At 63.9% G+C, this 21,044-nt stretch overlaps 2 protein-coding genes across 3 annotated transcripts in view; both read right to left on the bottom strand.

The window, feature by feature from the left end:
* LOC101747452 (serine/arginine repetitive matrix protein 2-like) overlaps positions 1 to 21,044 on the bottom strand; it is a 500,571-nt gene that overhangs the window by 51,041 nt on the left and 428,486 nt on the right. The window lies entirely within an intron of this gene.
* On the bottom strand, positions 1,191 to 18,650 carry SEMA3F (semaphorin 3F). Of its 2 annotated transcripts, NM_001398085.1 has the most exons (19): positions 18,559 to 18,650; positions 16,259 to 16,408; positions 11,585 to 11,745; positions 11,436 to 11,498; positions 10,670 to 10,789; positions 9,705 to 9,794; positions 7,504 to 7,597; positions 7,119 to 7,238; positions 6,065 to 6,204; positions 5,870 to 5,984; positions 5,596 to 5,665; positions 5,282 to 5,426; positions 4,978 to 5,200; positions 4,242 to 4,330; positions 3,924 to 3,965; positions 3,567 to 3,724; positions 3,432 to 3,499; positions 2,419 to 2,552; positions 1,191 to 2,348 (listed from the first exon to the last, which is right to left on the bottom strand). In NM_001398085.1, the coding sequence occupies exons 2-19, from the start codon at positions 16,368 to 16,370 to the stop codon at positions 1,932 to 1,934; spliced, it is 2,361 nt and encodes a 786-aa protein (NP_001385014.1). In that variant the 5' UTR covers positions 16,371 to 16,408; positions 18,559 to 18,650; the 3' UTR covers positions 1,191 to 1,931. The 2 variants fall into 2 exon arrangements, with proteins under 2 accessions (NP_001385014.1, NP_989589.2); NM_204258.2 differs by lacking the exon at positions 9,705 to 9,794.

The following is a 21,044-nucleotide window of genomic DNA, read 5'->3' as shown; positions in this document are numbered from 1 at the left end:
TCATTGTTCCCCTGGTGTTATCCCCACCCCCATGTCCCAAGCCCTTTCCAAGACCCTCATAATGTCCCCAGCTCCTCTCAGTGCCCCTTGCCCCAGACCCCCAGCATCCCTAGGCCTCACCCCACACCACCAAGGACACCCCATGTACCTCCCCCTGTCAGCGTCGTCCACAGTGTGTCCCCATTGCCACCAAAGCACCCCCGTGTCCCGACGAACACCCCTCTGTGTCCCACAGCCCCGTGTCCACCAGTACAGCCCCCTGTCCCCCAGCCCCAGCATCCCACGCTGTCCCCAGTGTCCCCCCACTCCCTCCCCCGCGGGGCTCCTGCAGTACCGAGTGTGGCCGCCAGAGGGCAGAGCGACCCAGCATAGCGCGGCAAATGCTCTGCAAAGACCAGCACAGCCCAGCACTGCCCAGCACAGCCCAGCACAGCCCAGTGCAGACCAGTACAGCCCAGCACAGACCAGTACAGCCCAGCACAGCCCAGTACAGCCCAGTACAGACCAGTACAGACCAGTACAGCCCAGTACAGCTCAACTCTGCCCAGCACAGTCCAGCACAGCCCAGTACAGCCCAGAACAGACCAGTACAGACCAGTACAGTCCAGAACAGACCAGCACAGCCCAGCACAGCTCAGCACAGCCCGGTACAGTCCAGCACAGCCCAGTAAAGCCTAGCATAGCCCAGTACAGCTGAACACTGCCCAGCACAGTCCAGCACAGCCCGGTACAGCCCAGGACAGACCAGCACAGACCAGTACATCTCAGTACAGCCCAGCACAACCCGGTACAGCCCAGAACAGCCCAGTACAGACCAGCACAGCCCAGTCCAGCCCAGTCCAGCCCAGTACAGACCAGCACAGCCCAGTACAGTCCAGCAGAGACCAGCACAGACCTGCACCATCCCCCCAGTGCTACCAGTACTGCCTCCAGTACCCCCAGTGCTGCCCCAGTCTGGCCAAGGACCACCCATGCCTGACCCCAGTGCCCCCGGTAGTGACTGCAATGCCCCCAGTGGCAACTCAGAGTGCCCCCATAGTGCCCCCCATGGCCTCCAGCGTCATGTCCCCCTGCCCAGTGTCCCCTCCATCACCCTGCAGTGTTCCCAGCACCCCACCGTGTGCTCCCCTGGATCCCACCCCCAGAGCTCAGCAATGTCCCTGTCCCCAACAGAGCACACACAGGCATCTGTCCCAAAGCCAGTGTTTATTTGGGCGTGCTGCAGGCTGCGGGGAGGGGGGACACCTGGCCGCCCCTGCACTCCTCCCCTACAACTATTTACAACCCCAGCGATAGGCAGGATGCCTCATCTCACCCCTCCTGGCCGTGTCCCCGTCGTGCGGCCCGTGTCCTGTCCTCAGCGGGGGACGAGGCCATGTCCCCGTGCCTGCAGCCCAGCCTCCTCCCAGCTTTGGCTCCAAAATAACCAGAAGAGGAAACTGAGGCGCTGAGACTGAGCTCACCCCGTGACACCTCTCGCTGCTGGTTTGTCCCCTCCCATCACCGGCTCGTCCCCCTCTGCGTGGCAGCGCCATACCCCAAAGGGCATCACCCCTCCTGCACCAGGGCCGCCCATCACACCAGGACCCGGAGCCCCACGGAGCTCCAGGAAGGGGAGGGATGAGAGGCTCAGGATGCAGCCACCCCCAGGTCCTCCACCGTCCCCAGTGCCGGGAGGTGATGTTGGTGTCACCCCAGTGACTATGTACAACCTGCAAATAAATACCACTGCCGGCAGGAGAGGGTAAGGGGAGCGAGGGGGTAGGGGGTGGGGGGGGGTGGGGGGCGAGCATGCGTGCGCGTCTGCCTGCATGGGTGTGGGTGTGGGTATATATATATATTTATTTATTTATAGATATTTTTTTTCTTTTTTAATATTAAAAGGAGGGAAAAATAGACCATTGTGCTAGCAAAGTCCCTGGGGAGGGGGTTCATGTGTGCCCGCAGCTCTCTGGCGGGTGATTCCGGCGGCTCCTTGGCTTCTTCTGGTCCTGCAGCTCCTTGGCTTTGAGGGCAGCCAGCGGTTCGGGGGGGCCGGGGGCCGGCGGTCGCCAGAAGCCCTGGCAGTACTGGTCGAGGAGTCCCAGCTCGGGGCGGGTGAGCAGCTGCAGCAGGTCCTGGTAGCGCGGCGTTGGGGCTCCCGGCAGCGCGGCGGGGGGCAGCTCGCCTTGCAGCAGGACGGCGTGCACGGCGCGGGCGGCCAGGACTCGCAGCTGCACCTTGGTCACCGTGTGCTTGAAGTTGTTCTCGGTGGCGGTGCAGGAGTAGAGGCCGCTGTCGGAGAGCTGCAGGGCACGCAGCAGCAAGCCCTGCTCTGTCCGCAGTGCCCGGCCGCCCTCTGTGCGCAGCTGTGGGGACACAGAAGGGCTCAGCTGGGTGCCGAGCAGCCGCACACCGTGCACAGCACCCGGCTCCTACCTCTTTCCGTCGGTCGCTGTTGTCCTTCTGCAGCAGCCATTTGACGGTGGCTTGTGGAGAGCGGGGCTGGCACTCGAGGAAGGCGGTGCTGCCCTCCACCCCGTACTGCACGGCCTCCACCGTGTTCTTGTTGGCTGCAGGAGCAGGACGCGGCAGTCAGATCACACACACGTCCCCGGGCCCCATCTCCCTCCTGCACGTGTTGCTCTGCCCCATGTAACAGCAGCAGGGGTCTGCCTGCTGCCCACCCGCCCTTCTCTCAAGCATCCATACGTGCTCTTCCTTCTCCCGAAAGTATCTATCCATCCATCCATGGTCATCCTCCTTTGAAGCATCCATCTGTGCTCTTCTTTCTCCCCTGTGTATCCATCTATTCCCCCCGCCTCTCCATCCCTCCATCTTCAACCTCCAACATTTCCATTCATTCATCTACTCGGCCATTCATTCATCTGTGCTCTTCTTTTTCCCAGTGTAGCCACCCAACGATGGCCATCCTACCCCGTAGCATGCAGCCACCCAGCCGTGCTTTTCTTTCTCTCCAATATACCCATCCATTTATCTATCCACGGTCAACTTCCTCCTCCTCCTCCTCCCAGTGTATCCAGCAGTCTATGGTTATCCTCCTCTTAAGCATCCATACGTCAACCTGTGCTCTTCTTTCTCCCCAGCATATCCATCCATCCATCCATCCATCCATCCATCCATCCATCCATCCATCCATCTATCCATCCATCCATCCATCCGTCTTCAATCTCCAGTATTTCCATTCATCCACACACTCACCCCAACCATTCCTCCATGCATACATCCACCCACCTGCCCACCCCATGGTGCTTTTCCAATACATCCTATACTTTTCCAATAGATCCACCCACCAGCCTCAAGGCCACCCACCCTCTCTTCCCTCTCATCCCATTGCCCACACTCTCCCACCTCCTACCACTCACGCTTCCCCAGGTCCTGCCCCACACCTCTGCCCCGCAACACTGTGGGGTCGTGCCATGCCCACTCACCATTGGAGTTGTAGCCTCGGCACTGGCGCATGGGGTTGCCGTGCCGGACGTCCTGCCGCCTGCTCCGCCTGAGAGGAGGCAGGAGGTGACCTGGGGAACCTCCTTGGGTCCCCCTGCCCTCCCCCAGATCCCCACCTCTTGGAGGATGCTGAGTAGCGGCTGCAGGCCTTGCCATCCCAGGCACAGTATGGGTCGCGGGCCAGGCAGCAGTCAGCACAGGCTTCTCCATACACGTCACACCGGTGCAGGGCCAGGTGGGTCACTCCTACTGCCGAGGACACGTAAAGCTGTTGCTGTTGGGGGGACAGAGAGGACAGGGTAAGATGCCCCCTGGCCACATGGCCTTGTCCCCAGTACTGGGAGCAGTGGGGACTGTGCATTCCAGAGCCACTCAGGGGCACCCATGGGCCTCCTCGATGGCCACTGTCGTGCTATGGTGACAAGAAGCATCCAGGATATGCTAGTCCCCAAATCTAGCCACACGTCACTCACCCTCTTGGAGGAGATGGTCATCATCTTGATGGGTGCTGGCACCTAGATGGGAGCAGGAGTGAAGGGCACGGAGTGAAGCACAGAGTGCATCCCCCACGCCCATACCAGTAGCTGGGGGACTGCAAAGGCAGCTACAAAAGTCAGCAGGAAGAGGGACAATGTTGTGGGTCTCCCTGGAACTGCCCATGGGACTGGTTGGTATCCCAGCAGCTCCAGGGCTGGGACAATGACACTTGGTGGCGGTGGTGTCCCATCAGTTCTGGGCATGGGGTGAGCCAAGGATGCTCAACAGCAGCTGTAGGATTACCCAGCCCTTACCTTGAACACCTCGATCTCCTCCAGCATCAGCTCCTCTGTCTCCATGTCATCCCGGGGCAGCACAATGACTTTCTGCACCGTGCCCCGATCTGCAAGACACCAGGGTGCCTGGACACTCAGTGCCACCAGCTGGGCACCCGTGCCCTCCCCTCCTGGGAATGGGGTCCTTGACGGGGCCAGGAAGGACCCCCCAGGCCCATCTTCATCTGTCTTGGTTGTGCTGTGACAATCAGGTCACCACTCACAGCTAGGGGCTGCCACTGCCCAGGACAGGGGGACAGCAGCTGGGATAGGCACTGGGTTTGGGAAAGACCGGGATAGATCATGGTGGCCCTTGGATGGACAATAAGGAAGGGGAAGCGCCAGGCTGGACAACGGTGGCCCTGACGAGGCGAATGAGGCAGGAGAGTTGGGCTCGGGCCATTGGAAAGGATCAGGCTGGATGTCCTAGGATGGACACTGGGACAGCGAATAGACCAGGCTGGATGGTGGCGTGCTAGGATGGACGCTGGGGCACAGAAAGGACCAAAGCTGGATGGCGCTGCCCTAGGATGGGCGCCAGGGCAGGGGACAGGCCATGACACCCCCAGCGTCCATGGCACAGGGTTCTCAGCCCCTCGCCCCGCTCCACCATGGAGCAGAGGTGCCAGCAGAGGCACCCAGCCCCGGCAGTGCCCGTGCCCTCTGAGGCCGCGCTGGAGCATGCTGCGTTCTCTGCGGTGCGCGGCGTGGGTACCTGTGCCCAGGAAAAGCACCTCATAGCGCCCATCTGCCGCGTCCACCTGGTCAACAGCGATGGTGGTGAAGCGGTAGTTGACGTTGGTGCGCACGACCAGAGGCTGCCGGTGGGCCGGGTAGACGGCGTGGTACATCAGAGGGTGAGAGCGCATGAAGTTGATCACTTCGTCGGGGTAGTCCTTGGTTGACTTCATGGAGGGTGTGAAGGTCCCCCCGGGGCACTGCGGGCGGGCAAAAGGCATTGGTGGGGTCCCCAGTGTCCTGGGACTACTGTCTCCACGAGTGCCACAGGTCTTACTTACGGTGCCCGGCCGGGGGTAGGGCATTTTGCCCGTGTAGGGCATCCACTGGTAGTTGGGGCCCTCCTTGTGCGCGAAGGGCCCATTGAACACCATGCGGATGTCGGCCATGGAGTAAACGCAGACAGCCGAGCCCTTGAACACCGACCTGGCAGGAGGAGCGGCACGGCCTCAGGGACCTGTGCCACCTACGTGCTGACACCGCCAGCATCCCCACCTCACCCCACGCCCGCTTCAGCATCACCAGGACCTCTACCCACCTCGACAAAAAGTCCCCATCCCCAGGGACTGCCACGCCGCAAGGGCACCGCACTCACCCCGATGCGGAGAAGACGGCGTAGATAACAGGATTCTTGGTGTCCTGAGTCTGCTGGATGAAGACGTCCTCTTGGGACAGAAGGAAGAGCATGTTACCCCCGGGGGGTGGCTGGGGACACCTGCGTGGGCTGTGCTCTCCCACAGTGGGGCAGCAATGGAATTCTCCCTCCCAAATGGATAGTGTGCCATGTCCGTCCCCATGTGCCAGGGCACAGGGATGCAGACGGACCATTGGGGTCACCCAGCGCCCTCCCACGGAGCCCACGCACTCACGAAGCTCATCAAAGTGTGTCTCGATCCCATCGGGTCCTGGCACGGAGCAGACGAGCCGGGCCTTCAGGAAGGTGCTCCATTTGTTCACCAGGCAGCAGTGTCCTCCATCGTCGTTCTGTGTCAGAGGGACCCAGCAGTCAGCCCCACAGCCCACCGCCAGCCCCTGCCTGCACCCCGCCGACCCACTGCACACACCAGGCAGATGCGCCCGATGCGGGAATAGACCCCGGGGCTGAGCGGGGCATCCGCCGACTTCTCCCGGAAGAAGAAGTAGAGTTTGTCATCATTCCTCTCGCTGCTGTCAGGGATGAGCTGGGCACGGACGAAGGCAGGGTCTGCAAGGGCACGACGCAGTGCTGTCAGCCTGGGAACACCCACAGCCCCCGCTGCTGCAAAGCCACCGGTGCGACGGCTTCCCCTCGCCATCCATCAGCCTGTGCCCAGCCAGTGCTGACAGCTCCCCCTCCTCGATCCCTGCCCCGGCAGCCCTCTCGCCCAGCAGGACCACCCCATCTGCTCTGCTCTGTTTATTCAGCTGCAGCTCTGGGGCCGGGGGTGCTCTATGGGGGCAGGAAGAGCGCTCAGGGTCACTGACTACGGGGACATGGTTGAACGCTCAGCTCTCTGAAAACCCCTTACACAGGGTCTGGCAGAGGCAGCACTGCCTCTCACCAGCTGGGTGCTCCCACCACTCTGCAAAGCCCCAAGCATGTCTATCACCATGCCCCAAAGAGGTATCCCTCTGTCCATCTGCTCCAGATTTCCATCCATCCATCCATCCATCCATCCATCCATCCATCCATCCATCCATCCATCCATCCATCCATTCATCCATCCATCCATCCATCCATCCCTTCCTTCCTCTCTCCCTCCACCTAACTATCTATCATCCATCCATCCGTCCACTCACTCACCCACCCATTCATCCTTTATCTCTCCACCCACCTGTCACTCATTCATTTGCCCATCCATCTATATATCATCCGTCAATCCATTCATTTGTCATCTGTCCATCCACCCATCCATCCATCCATTCATCCAACCACTCTCCCACTCTCCCACTCTCCATCCATCCATCCATCCATCCATCCATCCATCCATCCATCCATCCATCCACTCCACCATCCATGCACCTGCCCCTGGCTGCCGCCTCTGTGGGCAGGACGAAGCAGAATGCCATCTACCCCATCCCTATGGTCAGAGCCATGGGATCCCCAGGGCACCTGGGCAGACGACACCCCATACCAACCGTTGAGCCAGCGTGAATTGTACTGGTCTGTCCTCATGGCTGTCTGCTTGCCCATAGTGCGGAAGATGGCTGCATCAGTGCCCATGAAGTCGATGTAGACCCCAGCATAGAGCTCTTCATCTGCAGAGGGAAGGGATCAGGCCCCCAGGTCCCTGCACCTTCTCCCATCGCCCCATCCAGCCCTGGCCAGGAGTCAGCAGGCAACCAGGAGATGCTGCCTATGGCCAACCCGGAGAGCACTGGAGGATGCTACCGGTCTGCAAGGAACCCCCAGACAGTGCCTGGCGCCCGAGTGCCTGCAGCAGTGGGAGCCCAGCTGCTCGGGGACATGGGGGTGATGTGGGCAATGTCCCCTCCACCCAGCCCTGGCAGCCACAGGACTCACTTATCAATGCAGAGACGGTGTCCACTTTGGGGTCATAAGAACACTTCCCTTTGCCTGACTCCAGCTTGTCCGGCTCTAGGTAGAAGATATAATCCTGGAGAAGGAAGCAGAACAAGGAGCTTGTGACAATTTCCCCCTCCATCCCCATGGCACTTTCTGAGGCAGAGGCCTCCGTGGGATGGAGTACGGTGGCCGCAGGCGCTGCCAGCAGAGGATGGATGCAGTGGGACCCTGTTGGGGTCTGCAGGGCTCCTGGGAAGCCGAGGTCTGCAGGAGGTGATCCTCAGTGCGTGCTGGGTGCTGCTCCATGCCCTCCACCATGTAGGTCCATTATTGCTCGCAGGATTCCTACACTGCTTCCTGGCCCGTCCGTACGGAGGGACGAAGGTGTTGCAGGGGCTGCTCGGAGCGCTGAGATCACACCAACTCCAGTCCTTTGCAAGCAGGGTTTGGCTGCAGGCACAGCCAGTGAGGAGCCATCTTCCACCAACATCCACCGGCTGATTCAGGGCCAGCCACCCCCACCACCGGGAGCCGCTCTCTTCGCTGCCGCTGCAACAGATTTGGCACCAACCCCTACACCAGGGTAAAACGAAATCCACTTCCCATAGACCACGTGGAACCTCCTGCCCTGCCATCCCAGGGCATGCAGGGCCAGGCAGGGATGTCCTGCGTGTCCCCAGCATGCACAGCAAGGCAGCACCAATGCCTGTACCCTGTGAGTCTCAACGACAGGGTCCCCACAGAGGACAGGCTGGAGAGCTGCGTGTGGGGCCACTGCCATCCTGCTGGCCAGCTACAGCCAACCTGGGGACAACAGGATGCTAACTGCAGGGACAATAGCCATGGGGCTGCTGCCCATGGAGATGCTAATCTTGTAGATACCGGTTGTGGGGACGCCAGCCATGGGGACGCTGGCCGTGATGACGCCAGCCATGAGGAGGTTAGCCACAGGGATGTTGGCCATGGGGATGCCAGCTCTGCAGATGCTAGTCGTGGAGACACTAGCCATGGGGATACGGGATCCATGGGGATGCTAGTCATGGGGATATTAGTGATGGAGATGCTGGCCATGGGGATGCTATCTATGCTGATGCTAGCCACAGGGACACTAGCTTTGAGGGCATCATCCATGGGGACATCATCCACCGTGAAGACAGCCATGGGGACACCAGCTGTGGGTACGCTCTCCACAGGGATGCCAGCCACAGGGATGGCAGCTGCTTGAGGCCTTTCCTCTCCCCATGCATCCCTTGCTGCAAGACTTGCTCACGCCAGCTTCTCCTGGCCCATGGGCACCCAGCCCAGCACCTAGAGGTGGGCACAGCCCTGCTGGGACACCTCACTTTTGCCATCCTCATTGCCACACGATGTCTCTGTTGTCTCCACAAGCTTCTCCATCCCCAGCCTTGGCGGCAACCCCTCCATGGCCACATCACCTCCCCACCGGGCAGGCTGTGAGCTGAGGCAGGTGCTTCATTAGCACTGGTGCTTCCCCCACTGGAGATCAGAAATGTGTCCAGCCCCAGCACAGGGCAGGAGGTGCCTGTGGCAGAGCTGGTGGCTGAGAGCATCACACCGCGCTCTCCTAATCTGTGCTGACGGGGATGTTCCTTTCAGAGAGGAGGGGACGTGGCAGGGACAGAGACAGGCAGGACCTGTCTGTGCGCCTACACGTGCCCCGTCCCATGCACTGACCCATGTTAGTCCAAGGGGAGACACTGTCAGGGCAGGCTGGATGCTGGCTGTCCCCAGAATCTGTGGACGTCACCTCCCTGACTTCACTGATGGAACGAGGCCCCCTCCCCAGGCAGGGCAAAGCAGATGGATGCTGGCCAGGCAGCTGCTCGGCAACATTTTTGTAGACCCTACCAAAACACCTCCTGCACGTGGCTCTCTTGAGCCCCCCGCCTCTGCTGGCACGTGGATTTGCAGGGACGCGGCAAGCCTGGAGACAGGCTGAGGGGTGCCAGCCACCCCTGACAGTGTCCCCTTGGGGACAAGGAGGAAAGAGTTAGTGAGAGCAGGAGAGAGGAGACGCCGGGCTGGCCGCCGCAGAGCACTTTGCAGAGAGGAGGGGAGGCAGCGGGGGGGGCTGCGGCGAGGGGCCCCCAGCCCACGAGCTGCCGGTGGGAAGAAGGAGCCCGCAGCTCCGGTGCGAGGCGGGCACAGCGGCGGCGGGCCCCCAGACCCGTTCCCACCTTGCTTTCTGCTGGTCTCGGGCTGCGGGGGCCGTCGGCGGCTCTGCTCTCCCGGCCTCCCGGCTGGAGGGGCTGGCTCGGCGGAAAGCCCTGGGGAGAAGGAGCAGGGCACACAGTTAGCACCGGGGGGGGGGGACGGGACCCCCGGGCTGGCGGCTGCGGGATGGTGCTGGCAGCCTGTCCCCATGGCACCGCGCGTGGCACCGTGCTCTCCGCTGGCTCTGCGGGGACATAGAGCCTCGTCCCCAGGGCTGTCCGATGCTGTCCTCGGCGCGCATCCCTGATCGTCTCTGAGTGCTGTGACAGTGAAATGCCACTGGCAGTCCCAGGCTGGAGCGGTCTGAGCCTCTCCCTGTGGCAGCGGTGGAGCGCTGGGCTGCCTCATCCTCACGCAGCACCACATCTCCTTCGGCTTGGCTCGCTCCAAGCAGGCAGCACTGCCCTCGAGGACAGGACCCAGGGGCAGAGGTCACCCGGGTGGCACACCCTCATGGCACACCACAGCTGTCACCCAACACTTCTTCCACTGCACATCGGACCCAGCGTGCGGGGCTCCACCGCCTCTCTCTCGTGTCAAGCTGTGCTCATCGGGGCAGGGTGACGTTCTCCCTCGTTGGCATCCAAGCATCCCATGGGACACGGCACCACTGTCCCCGCTCGCTCATGGCACCGGGCCACCACGTCTCTCCTTGCGGAATGCTGGCACTGGAGCAGTGCAGGGCACATCCATGCCGAGGGGCTCCACGCAACAGCCCCTCCCCTGCTGGATCGGCGTAGGGCTGCTGTGGGTTCCAGTGGATCCCGGTGCAGAGAGAAGTCCTCATGCTGCAGAACAGTCTCGGCCATGCTCAGCCTCACCTCGCTGGAGCTCAGCCCGTCACCGTCCCCCACACTCCCTGGCACTGGCCCCAGGATGTGCCCTCTTGCACGGGCACCACCGCAGCCCCCGTCCCCCCACCCCTTACCTGTGCTTTGCGCCCACGGTTGATGAAGGCGCAGATGGGGTTGTAGGCGCCGGTGCCGCACACGTAGAGGTGAGTCCGGTTCCAGGGCTGGATCAGGCGGATGAAGTTGCCACACTCCCCCTGGGAAAGGAGAGGACGGTGGCAGCAATGCAAGGGACCAAGGACACCGTACACAGCAGGCTCCTTGGGCACCATCCCAGCCATACTTGGGGTGGCACAGTGGGGTCCATCCCCCAGGGGAAGAGTTGGGAAGGCAGGAAGGGGACCACGGAGCCAGGAGGGCAGGAGGCTGGCATGGGGCACGGGGCTGGTGCAGGGCATGAGATGGTGTGGGTCACGGGTTGGCATGGGCCACGGGTTCACATAGACCATGGGCTGGCGTAGATTATGGGTTGACGAGGGCCACAGGTTGACGTGGGCCACGGCTTTGGCGCACCTGAGGGCACAGCCCTGACACTGGGATAAAGACCTGTGGGGAGCTCTGCCCATCCGGGACAGAAAGGACAGAAGGACACGGTCACACGTGGGACCGTCACCCTGTCTCAGCAAGTCCAAGACACGGTGGTTGTGGCTTCTCCAAGGGAGGACACGAGGGCACAAACAGCCATCAGCACAGTGGCCACCACCCCAGAAGTGGGCTCACGGTGGCCATCAAAGCCCCGGGGATGGCTGCGGCAACCAACGGCGTGGGGAACTCAAAAGTCACCCACCACCCAAGCAGGACCCCAGCAGGATGCCAGCCCTCCGCTCGCTGGCTAACACTCACATTGCTGTTCTTGCCCGACAGGATGCACTCCTCGATCCTCTGCTGGGAGGCAGGCCAGTGGATCTGCGGAAACAGGGCAGATGAGGGGCAGGGCTGCTGGCCCCGCGCCGTCCCATCCCACGGAGGTGGCCCAGGAGGCAACAGCTTACGATGAGGGGCTCGCGGTTGATGTCGTGCAGGTCCAGAGAGAGGACGTAGTCCTTGCTGCCCACGTACATGCGGTCGTGGTCCTCGTCCTTCAGCAGGATGCGGTAGTCACTGGAGTTGAGCAGGAAGTTGAAGAAGTGCGCGGTGCCGGTGGCCTTCAGCTCTGCGGGGGCCAATGGGGCACACGTCAGCACACCTCTGCCATCGGCCCTCTGCTCCTGTGCCCCGACGCAGAAGCGTCCCCGTGTCCCAGCCCTCGGGGACCGGCGCCCCAAAAGCCAACTCCTAGGGAAGGGGGAGCGGAGCCCCCAGCCCGCACCCCCCTTTGGGTGTTATTTTTAGCCTGAGTGTGGGAGAACCGAGTGAAAGAGGATAATGAGGGTCATGAATATTCACAAGTGCAGCGAGGCAGCCAGATGGAAGGCAGAAGTGCTGCAGATGATGTGGGACGGAGCCAAGAAGCACGCAGCAGGGGCAGGGCACAGCCAGACGGGGGGGAGCGGGGGGCTGCACCCCACCTCCCCACAGCCAGCACGAGGGATGGGATGGGATGGGATGGGAAGGGATGGCCAACGGGTGCCACCATCAGATGCCTCCTCCACTAGAATGCATCCCCATCTGCCACTGCTGCGGTGGCTGCCTTGGGGCTGGCAGCCCTGGGCACGAGGCAGGATTCCTCTGCCCTGCTCTGGGAAGCTGCACTACGGGACGTTCCCCCCAGCCCCACGTGGGGCGGGATGGGACACAGTCCCTCCCTGAGGGTTGCGTCCCTATCCCTGTCCCCATCCCTGTCCCCATCCCTGTCCCCATCCTCCCCACTGGCACAACGGGGCCGGGGCCGCCTCCACGCCCCAGCGATCACAGTGGGGAACGGAAATGCCCCCGTGACCCCGCACCCCACACCCTGCTGCTGATGGACAAGCAGGTGAGCCCCCGCTGTGACCTCTGGCCCCCTGCACACAGCACCCCACTACATCCCCCAGCCCCGGGTACCCGGTGGGGCCGCTGGTCAGCCGAGCACATCCCACTGCTGCTCATCCCCCCCTTAATCCCCTTTTAATTGCCCCATTCCACACAGGTGGCCTCCATGGGGACAGGGGACCGAGCGTCCCTCGCAGGGTGGGCTGATCCGTGCCCACCCCACAGCACTGCTGTAGGGCTGGGAGCACGCGATGCAATCACAGCCCCACAAAGCACCCCGCAAAGCAGAGCCGGGTGCCGCGGGACCCCAAAAAGCAGAGGGAGCAAAGGGTTAATCCCATCCGGGCCCCGCGGCCACCTCCCCAGGTGCTCCATCACCCATCCGCTGTGCTGCGAAGCCAATTACACCCGCTCTCACCTAATTAGTTTCTAATTACGGGCTTGTAGTGCATTCAACATAATTAGCATGTAAATTACACGCCGTGTTTATATTCAATAAGCGCTCTGCCCGCTCCTGGCACTGCGGATGGAGCCTTTCGGGAGCCCTCCTCTTCATTCTAATCCGGGGGAATGAATTTCATTCACGTGCCGACGGAGCCGCGGGGCCGCGCAGGATCGGGGTCCTGGCCCCACATGGAGCATCCCCTATAGCCCCAAAGCCCCCCAGGCTCCCACCGAGCGCCGGGATTCGGGCCATCCAAAATCCCCACGTCCAAAACGGGGGGCCGCAGGGCCGGGGGTTGGTTTGTCCCCTCCGCATTGAACCCACGTGCTGCCAGCGGGGCCATCAAAGCGCGGGTGGGTCGCCCCAGGAAAGCGGAATTGCTTATTTGTTTGAGCGTCACTCCGCTACCCCTTGATGGGTTATTTATGATGTAATTAAGCTAATTACATGTAATAAGAGAGTTTCCGTGGCCCCCAGCCAAGCTCTTTTCCCATTTAGCCGCTCACAGGTGGTAGGGAGCCGCGGGAGCGCGGCGGGGGCTGCGGGATGGGATGGGATGGGAAGGGCTCTGCTTTGATCCCTGGTGCTGCTGTGGGGACAGGGAGTGGGGCAGGGACAGCCCTGCATCCCGGCAGGGACAGGGGACAGGTGCCACGGCGCCCGGATCCAACCCCACATCAAAGCGGGGCCGGCCCCATGCCGGGCACTGGAGCCCAATCACCCCCTGTTGGCACAGCCTCCCTCCCCCCCAAAGGAAAAGCAGAGTTGTTGGTTGGGTTTTCTTTTCTTTTCCTTCTTTTTGTTTTTTTTTTTTCCAGCCAAAAATGCTGATTCATCCCCAGCCAGGAGGGACTGGGACTCTGCCTGTAAAGAGACCCCGTGCCATGGAGCCTGGAGGGGGATGGATGCTTCCCCGTGTGATCCCACCCCAGAAGCAGCAAAGGGGCCACAGGGCACCCCTGGGGGGGGAGGCAGAGCAGGGACATGGGACGCCCCACAGTGAGCATCAGGGTAACGCTGCCATGGCCACATCCTCAGCAGCAGGGAGCTGCTCAGCAGCAGCAGGGAAGCCCCGAACAGCCCCAAAACACTTCCCCCAAAGGGCTCCAGTGCAGCTTTCCCCAGTGAGCATCCCACAGCCACAGCATGGGGTCACATCCCGCCCATCACACGGACGTCCCCAACTAACAGCCCAACAGAGCCCCATGGAAACCCATTCATTTAGAGTCTCAGCGGCATGCAATGCCCCATAACCCCACTGCTGCCCCACACCCAGCCCCGCCGTGCCTCTTCCAGGCTGTTTGCCACCCACCATTAAGGCGGTGGGGAAGGAAGTGGCTCAGATGGTTGCCCCCTTGTCCCCACCTCGTCCCCCCCATCTGGCCGTGTTTATCGGCAGCCACCACGCCGTGCACCCCACAGCTGCAGCAGCTTAGCCGGGCGCCGAGCAGCCATCTGCCACCAACGTCCTCAGTGGAGCAGGGAAACTGAGGCAGGGCAGGGGGCTGCGCTCCGGGATGTGGCTATTATTATCACTACTAAACGGAGTTCCCAAAAAAGGTGGGAAGCGGCCCCACGGGGACGGCTCCCAGAGGTGAGTGCGGGGATGGAGGCTTTGAAGCTCAGCCCTGACCCCGTACGCCTTCCTCCCGCTGACGCACCGCATCCTCCCCATCACTCCTGGAGCTGACGTCCCGGTGCCCGGCGGAGGAAACCGGAGCGGAGGGGGCAGCAGGATGCGCCCGGCACGGGGGGGAAATCACTCACAAGCGAGGAGGTGATTAAAAATATCCACCCTATTTCTGGCCGGCATGGCGCTGGGAAGAGCTGTTGGCAACGCAGGGCGGCCCTGCAGCCTCTCCCTCTTCCAGGGCAGCGCGAGATCGCGCTGTTCTTTCCATGCTGGTCACCTTCCTGCCCGGCACCAGGAAGGCGGTGACAAGAGGGTCCCCCCCGGTCCCAGCCAGGACAGGGACGCAGCGCCGGCCCCGTGACACCACAGCCCATCCTTCTTTGTGTGCTTTTCCCACAACACTCCACGCACGACAGCGTTTCGCCGAGGATGACGCAGGGCCTCGGGGAGTTGCAACACACGGCGCTTCCTCCCTGTTCCGGGAGGATGCTGCGCCCATCCCTCTGTGTCACCTTCCCAGCAGCACCTCAGCCCCTCGTTCCCATGCCCGGCAGGCAGCCTGCCCTTCGTCCCCATGTGCCACCGTAGCACCGAGCCGGGGCAAAAAGCCACACAGGGGAACGCACCACGCCACGACGTGATGGAATGTTGGGGATCGATTTGCGCCCAGGGCTCGCCGGGTGGCAGGGCAGGTCCCAGCTCCCCCAGAGCCTTCCCATGGGATCCGGTCCCCCAGCTCCAAGGGAGGGGGAAGCAGGGACGCGGCACGGGACCACGCAGAGCCGCAGGGGCAGCAGCTCTGCGCCGGGCAGGCACCGCTCCTGCCTCTCGCCCGGGCTTGTCCTGCTGCCTCATTCCAGGGATTTTCGTGCCGAGGCACAATCCCGGCTGCATATGGGGCCGCTGCCCGCTGGGCTCTGCGCAGTGCAGGGGCTCTGCTGTGCTCCCCACCTGCAGAGCGCCCAGCCCACATCCAAGCCCCCATTTGCCTCTCAGCACCCCTTTCCTTGGTTGTCAGTGCACATTTTGGGGTGTCCCCATTGCTCCGCACAGTAGGGACATCACATGGTGCAGCCCCACGTGGCTCCCAGGGCAGAGGATGGGGACGTTCTGGTTTCAGCCCCACACTCAGCGGGATAACAAAAGCCAGCACCCATCTCCATTTTCCCACCGCCCTCCATAGAGCTTCACCAGCCAGGGACAAGGTGGGACCACCAGGCGGGCACAGCAGCGCCCACGGGGTCCCACGGCACCAGCGCACACTGCGGGGTCTGCACTGCCCAGATCGTTATTTGGGTTCTGCCCCTCTGCTTCTGCAACCCAAAGCCCTGCATTCGGTGGTCAGAAATGCCAGACCTCCTCATAATGCCACTGTCACGGCTGCACCGTGGGTCCCAGATCTGGACACGCACCCCTCGTTGGTTCAGCCACTTAAGGGTTAATTAACCCCCTTCCCTCCCACTCCCGCCCCCCCCCCTTCCCGCCGGCCCCCCGCCAGCTCCGGGCACTAATACCGGCGCGGCTGCAAGCTGCTGTCTGGAGCCGGCAGCCGGGGGCCCCCCCGGGTGAGGATTTAGGGTTGGGCACCCCACAGGGCTGCAGATCCCAGCGGTGACCCTATACGGCTCAGGGGGTGGCGTGCCCCCCTCCCCCCCTGCCCCGGTCCCCATGGCTTACCTTTGAAGGAGAGCTGCACCCTGGGGGTAGGAGGCACGCCGTCCTTGCCGTGGGCTGCCCGCCAGCCCAGGGTCAGCAGGGTGGCCCAGAGCAGGACGGTGGCCACGGGCATGGTGGGGGCACGCTGGGGGCAGTCCGGGAGGAGCACGCCTGGCGGAGAGGGACAGCGAGGCGGGCGTCAGGGGGGGATGCCACAGCAAGGAGCACGGCCAAGCCCCACTGCCAGCATGGGAGGGGGCATAAATGGGGAGGGGAGCACAGAGCTGGAGGGGGGGATGGGCAGCAGGGTGAGGCTTCGGCGTGCACTCAGGTGAGCTGTGTCGTCCCCCCCCCCCCCCACCACCATGTGCTGCCTCCCATCCCCTCCCAGCCCTGAGCGCAGCGCAGAGCCGGGCTCACATCTTTCCAACAGGAGGGAAATCTGGACTTCATTATTCGGCAAGCGAACACACACACACCAAAAAAAAAAAAAAAAAAAAAAAAGGAGGAGGAAAGAAAAGAGAAAAAGGAAAGGAAAAAAAAAAGGATTTTTTCCTAAATAAAAGAAGAAGAAAAAAAAAAAACAGGAAAAAAGAAGAAGCCGCGCTGTGTGCCAGGCAGCCGCACGGAGTGGGGCCACTGAGCCGCCTCCAGCGAGGCACACACGCACCGCCCGGCTGTCCCCACGGCTTGGGGACCTCCGGGGACACGTGGGGGGTCGGGCACACAGCTCGGCGCTGCGGACCCCGGCTCGGGGCTGCGGGGTGCGGACGTGCCCGGGGGGCTCAGACAGCCGGAGGTGCGCACGGTGTTGCGCGCCACCGCCGCGCTGCGCCCTCGGGGGCAAAGCGGGATGCCACCGCACCGAGCCACCTGGGGACAGGCGGTGTCCCCACTGCGGTCCCCAGGGAGGTCCCCCGCGGGCACTGTTGCCGGAGGGTGGCCGTGCAGCGCGTGTCCGTCCCCCCCCCCCCCTCCCCGGGGCTCCACGTTTCCCCAAATATTTCGGTTCTCTCTCTCTCTCTCTCCGGGCGCACACCCATTGTGCCGCAGCCGGGGCTCTGCCCGCCGGACCCCCGCTGCTCCATCCCAACCCGCAGTTGGTTGTAGTTAATTCCACCCCCCCGCCCCCACCCCGCCCCCCCATCCCCGGGGCGGCTTTTAGGAAATAATTCTGGCAAATCCCACTGTTGCGTTTGGATGGAGCCCGCGTACGCGTCAGAGACAGGGAGCGAGATGGCAAACAAAGGAAAAGAGGGAGAGGAGGGGAAAAGCGCACAGCGAGGAGGGAGGAAGGGGACGGCGGGGAAGGGGGGGGGCCGGGGGGAGCCCTGGGGGTGGGCGGGGGGAGCCCCATTGCATGGAAAGGGCCCGGCCGGGAGCAGCGCTCCGGGAGCCCTCACCTCGGGGTCAGCGCGCTCCGGGAAACTGGAAACTGCGGCGGGGGGGGGCACATTCCTGGCCGGCTCTGTGCCCCCCCCCTCCACCCCCCCCCCCTCCCCGTTCCCTCCGCCCGGGTACTGCAGGGCCGGAGTGGGGCCGGGGGCTGCTCCCGGTTACGGGATGGGATGGACGGGATGGAGCGCGCGGGGCTCGGCCGCTCCGAGGGAACCCCCGCGGGCAGCAGGGAGCGATGTGGGGAGGGAGAAAAGCAAACGGGGTGGGCAGGGGGAGGGCAGCGAGAGCCCGGCGAGCAGCGGGAAAGGAAAAAAAGGGTGAAAAAAAAATTAATTAATTAATGAAAAAAAATAAAAAGAAAGGGAGAGAAAAGGAAAGGAGAAAAAGAGGGGGAAAAAAAAAAGAAAAAGAAAAGAAAGAAAGAAAGAAAAGAGAATCGCCGCAGCCCCGAGAAATAACTTTGCACAACTTCGCGCCGCCTCTCACCCCGCGGCCGGACCCCCCCGCCGCGCAGCCCCGGCCCCGGGCAGCCCCCGCCGCCCGACCCCGCTCCCAGCGGTCCCACCGCCCCCGCGCCCACCGCCTGTCCGCGCCGCGCGTGGGTACCGCCGGAACGGGGAGGGGGGGAGCGGAGAGAGCCCCGCGGGGACGCGGGGGGCAGCGGGCAGCCCGGGGGCGTGACACGGGCAGGAGGGCGGCGGGACGCGGCCGGGATCGGGACGCGCGTGGGTGCCGCGACGCGCGGGTCTCCGCCGCGGGACGTCGCGGTGAGTTGCGCGCGGCGGAAAGTTTGCGGGCTGCGGGGCCGGCCCGGTCCGCGCTCCCGGCGGCGACGGTCGCGATAGTCGCGACGACGCTCCCCGCCTCCCCCCCCCCCCCCCCCCCCCCCCCCCCCCCTTCCCTCTCCTCCTCCCCACGCTTACCTCTGCGGGGGCTCAGCGCCGCGCCGGGCACCCGCGGCCCCCCGCCATGTCGCGGCCGCAACTACCGCCGCGTCCCCGGCCCATGGAGCGGCGATGCGGGGCGGGGCGGCGCGGGCGGGGCTCGAACCCGCGGCGGGGCGGGCCGGGGGCTGCGGCGGCGGCCCGGCTCCGAGTGGGCGCCGCAGCCCGTGCGCTCGCCATGGGGCTCCGCGGCCTCATTTGCATAGCCCCGCCCCTCCCGCCCGCCGGGCCGCGGGTTCGAGCCCCGCCCCGCTCACCTCCGCTCCTGCCTTTTGTTGAGCCGCGCCGCGAGGGGACGACGCGGGGAGGTGGAGGGGGGGGGGCGGTCGATCGGCGGGCCCCGAAGGCGCGGCCCGGCCCTGGGGGTACGGAGCCGAGCGGGCGGTGGGACGCCTTTGTGTGGCGGTGTCGGGGTGCCCGGGCGCAGCGGGAGAGGCGCCGGGGCGGCGGCGGCGGCGGCGGCGGCGGCGGGCGGGGGCGGCTCCGGAGCGGGGAGAAACCGCCCGGCACAAAGAGCCCCCCCGGCTGCGCTCCCGCAGCCCCGCGCCGCGCCGCTCCCCGCACGCCCTGCCCTCGTGTGCGTGCGGCGCTGCGTGTCCCCGCGCCTCGCATCGGCAGTGCAAATAATGCCCGAAACCCGACCCGGGGAGCGCCCGGCTCTGCAGGAATGTCGGATAAGAGGCGGCGGTTCTCCCCCCTCCCCACCCCCCCCCCGACCCCTCCCCGAGCCCCTTTCCCCAGGCCCGGACTGAGCACAAAGCCTTCCCCCCATTCCCCGGCTCCATTTCTCTTCCTCGCAGGGCCGCCGAGGTGGTACCGATCGCCCCCGTGTCCCCTCGGTCAGCGCTCCGGAGGTGGTGACCCACATTTTACAGCCGACAAAACTGGGGCAGCCGCTGCCACCGGCTGTGCTCGGCCCCTGCCGCTGCTCACGGTGCTGCTGGGCTCCGGGCTGGGGGAGCTGAGGGTAGGAACACCCCTTGCAGCCTGAGTGCCCATCCCCAGGGCACGGCTTGGGCTCAGCTCCGCACCCTGCGTGCCATTTAACCCAAGGCACCAGCGCTGCTCTCCCCTCCTCTTCCTCCCCTGCGTAACCCACAACTGCCCGACTCCTCGCCCGGGGAAGCAGGACCTGCCCTGTGTAGCTCAGGGAACAAAATGAGCGTAGGCTGTACACCCCAAGCTGGGCAGGGGAGGCTCAGCAGGATCCTGATGAGTCCCAGCTCGGTGCTGCAGGGAGCAGGGCGCAGGGATGGGGGTGGAGAGATGCAGAGATGGATGCATGGACAGGGATGAAAGGATGGGTGGAGGGATGGGGGTGCAGGGGTGGATGCAGGGAGCAAGGCACAGCCGTGCAGAGCAGGAGGGAAGAGGTAGAATTCTTGGGGTAAAGGCAGGATGGAAGCCTGGGATGGTTCCCTGGTGGAATCCCATGCATGTTCGGGATAGCTGAGCCTTCGCCCCTCCAGCCAGGCTCTCGGATACTTGCTCAAATGGGACCTTATTATTGCAAGCGCCTGGAGGTAACTCTGGCCAAGTTTCTGCCTGGGGACAAGCCAGAGCCAAGCTGTGCCACTGGGGCACCCTCTGCATGGCAAGGGGCTGGGGACCCAACACCCTGCCATCACCCAGGGGTGGGCAGTGCCCACGGTGTCCCCCATCCCTCACTCCCCACGCTGAGACCCCCGAGCCTTGTGGCAGTGCCGGGGAGGCCGGTGGCTGCCGTGATGGATGGCCAGGGCTTGCCAAGCACGGCGTGTTTGGCCGACGCCGTGTTTGTCTTGGCAGGGGCGGGGATGTCATCTCCTCCACTCACAGGGTGATGAGCTGGGAAAGGCAGCGGGGGGCTGCCCGGGGGGCTGCCCTGACGGAGAGCAGCCCCGCATGCCCCCCAGGGCCGTCCTCAGGGCAGGGGCCGAGCGCAGGCTTGGTGTCACCTACAGGAGGTGAAGGTTTTTAGGACAACCTCGCCATTTTCTGGGGCCACCGAGGGCTCTCAGGAGGCAGCCGGACAGCAGAGATGGGGAGCTGCGAGATGCCGACGTGCCGTGTAAGTGGGTCAGTGGCACAGCTGTGGGCATCAGCGGGCGCCAGAGGAGCTGGGGAGGACACGCAAGTGGCAGCGGGAATGGCTCAAGGGCTGCGAGAAACTGGGACATCTCTGTGCACGTGGGTCTGCAAAGGGAAGTTCTGCTCAGAGCCGCTTTGGGGCACGGGGTGTGAATAGGAGCAGTGCAGGGAGGCATGGGGGTACGTCACCCACGCCTGCCCTGGCGCTCGGTGTGCGTGGTGCCACCGGTGCTGTCTGCCCGCTGCCACCACCACGACCCCTCTGTGCCCACCTGCAGGATGTTCCTGGCAGCACGAGGCTCCTTGCTGCTGAGTTCTGGGTGGGACGCGGGGCTTTCCCCCAGCACACCTCTGGGGATGCTGGCTGCGCCCCAGAAGGATGCTGTGTCCCTCTG

This window comes from Gallus gallus, chromosome 12 (genome assembly GCF_016699485.2).
Source record: "Gallus gallus isolate bGalGal1 chromosome 12, bGalGal1.mat.broiler.GRCg7b, whole genome shotgun sequence".
Lineage (NCBI taxonomy): Eukaryota > Metazoa > Chordata > Aves > Galliformes > Phasianidae > Gallus > Gallus gallus.
This window is presented reverse-complemented; position numbering and strand designations above follow the sequence as displayed.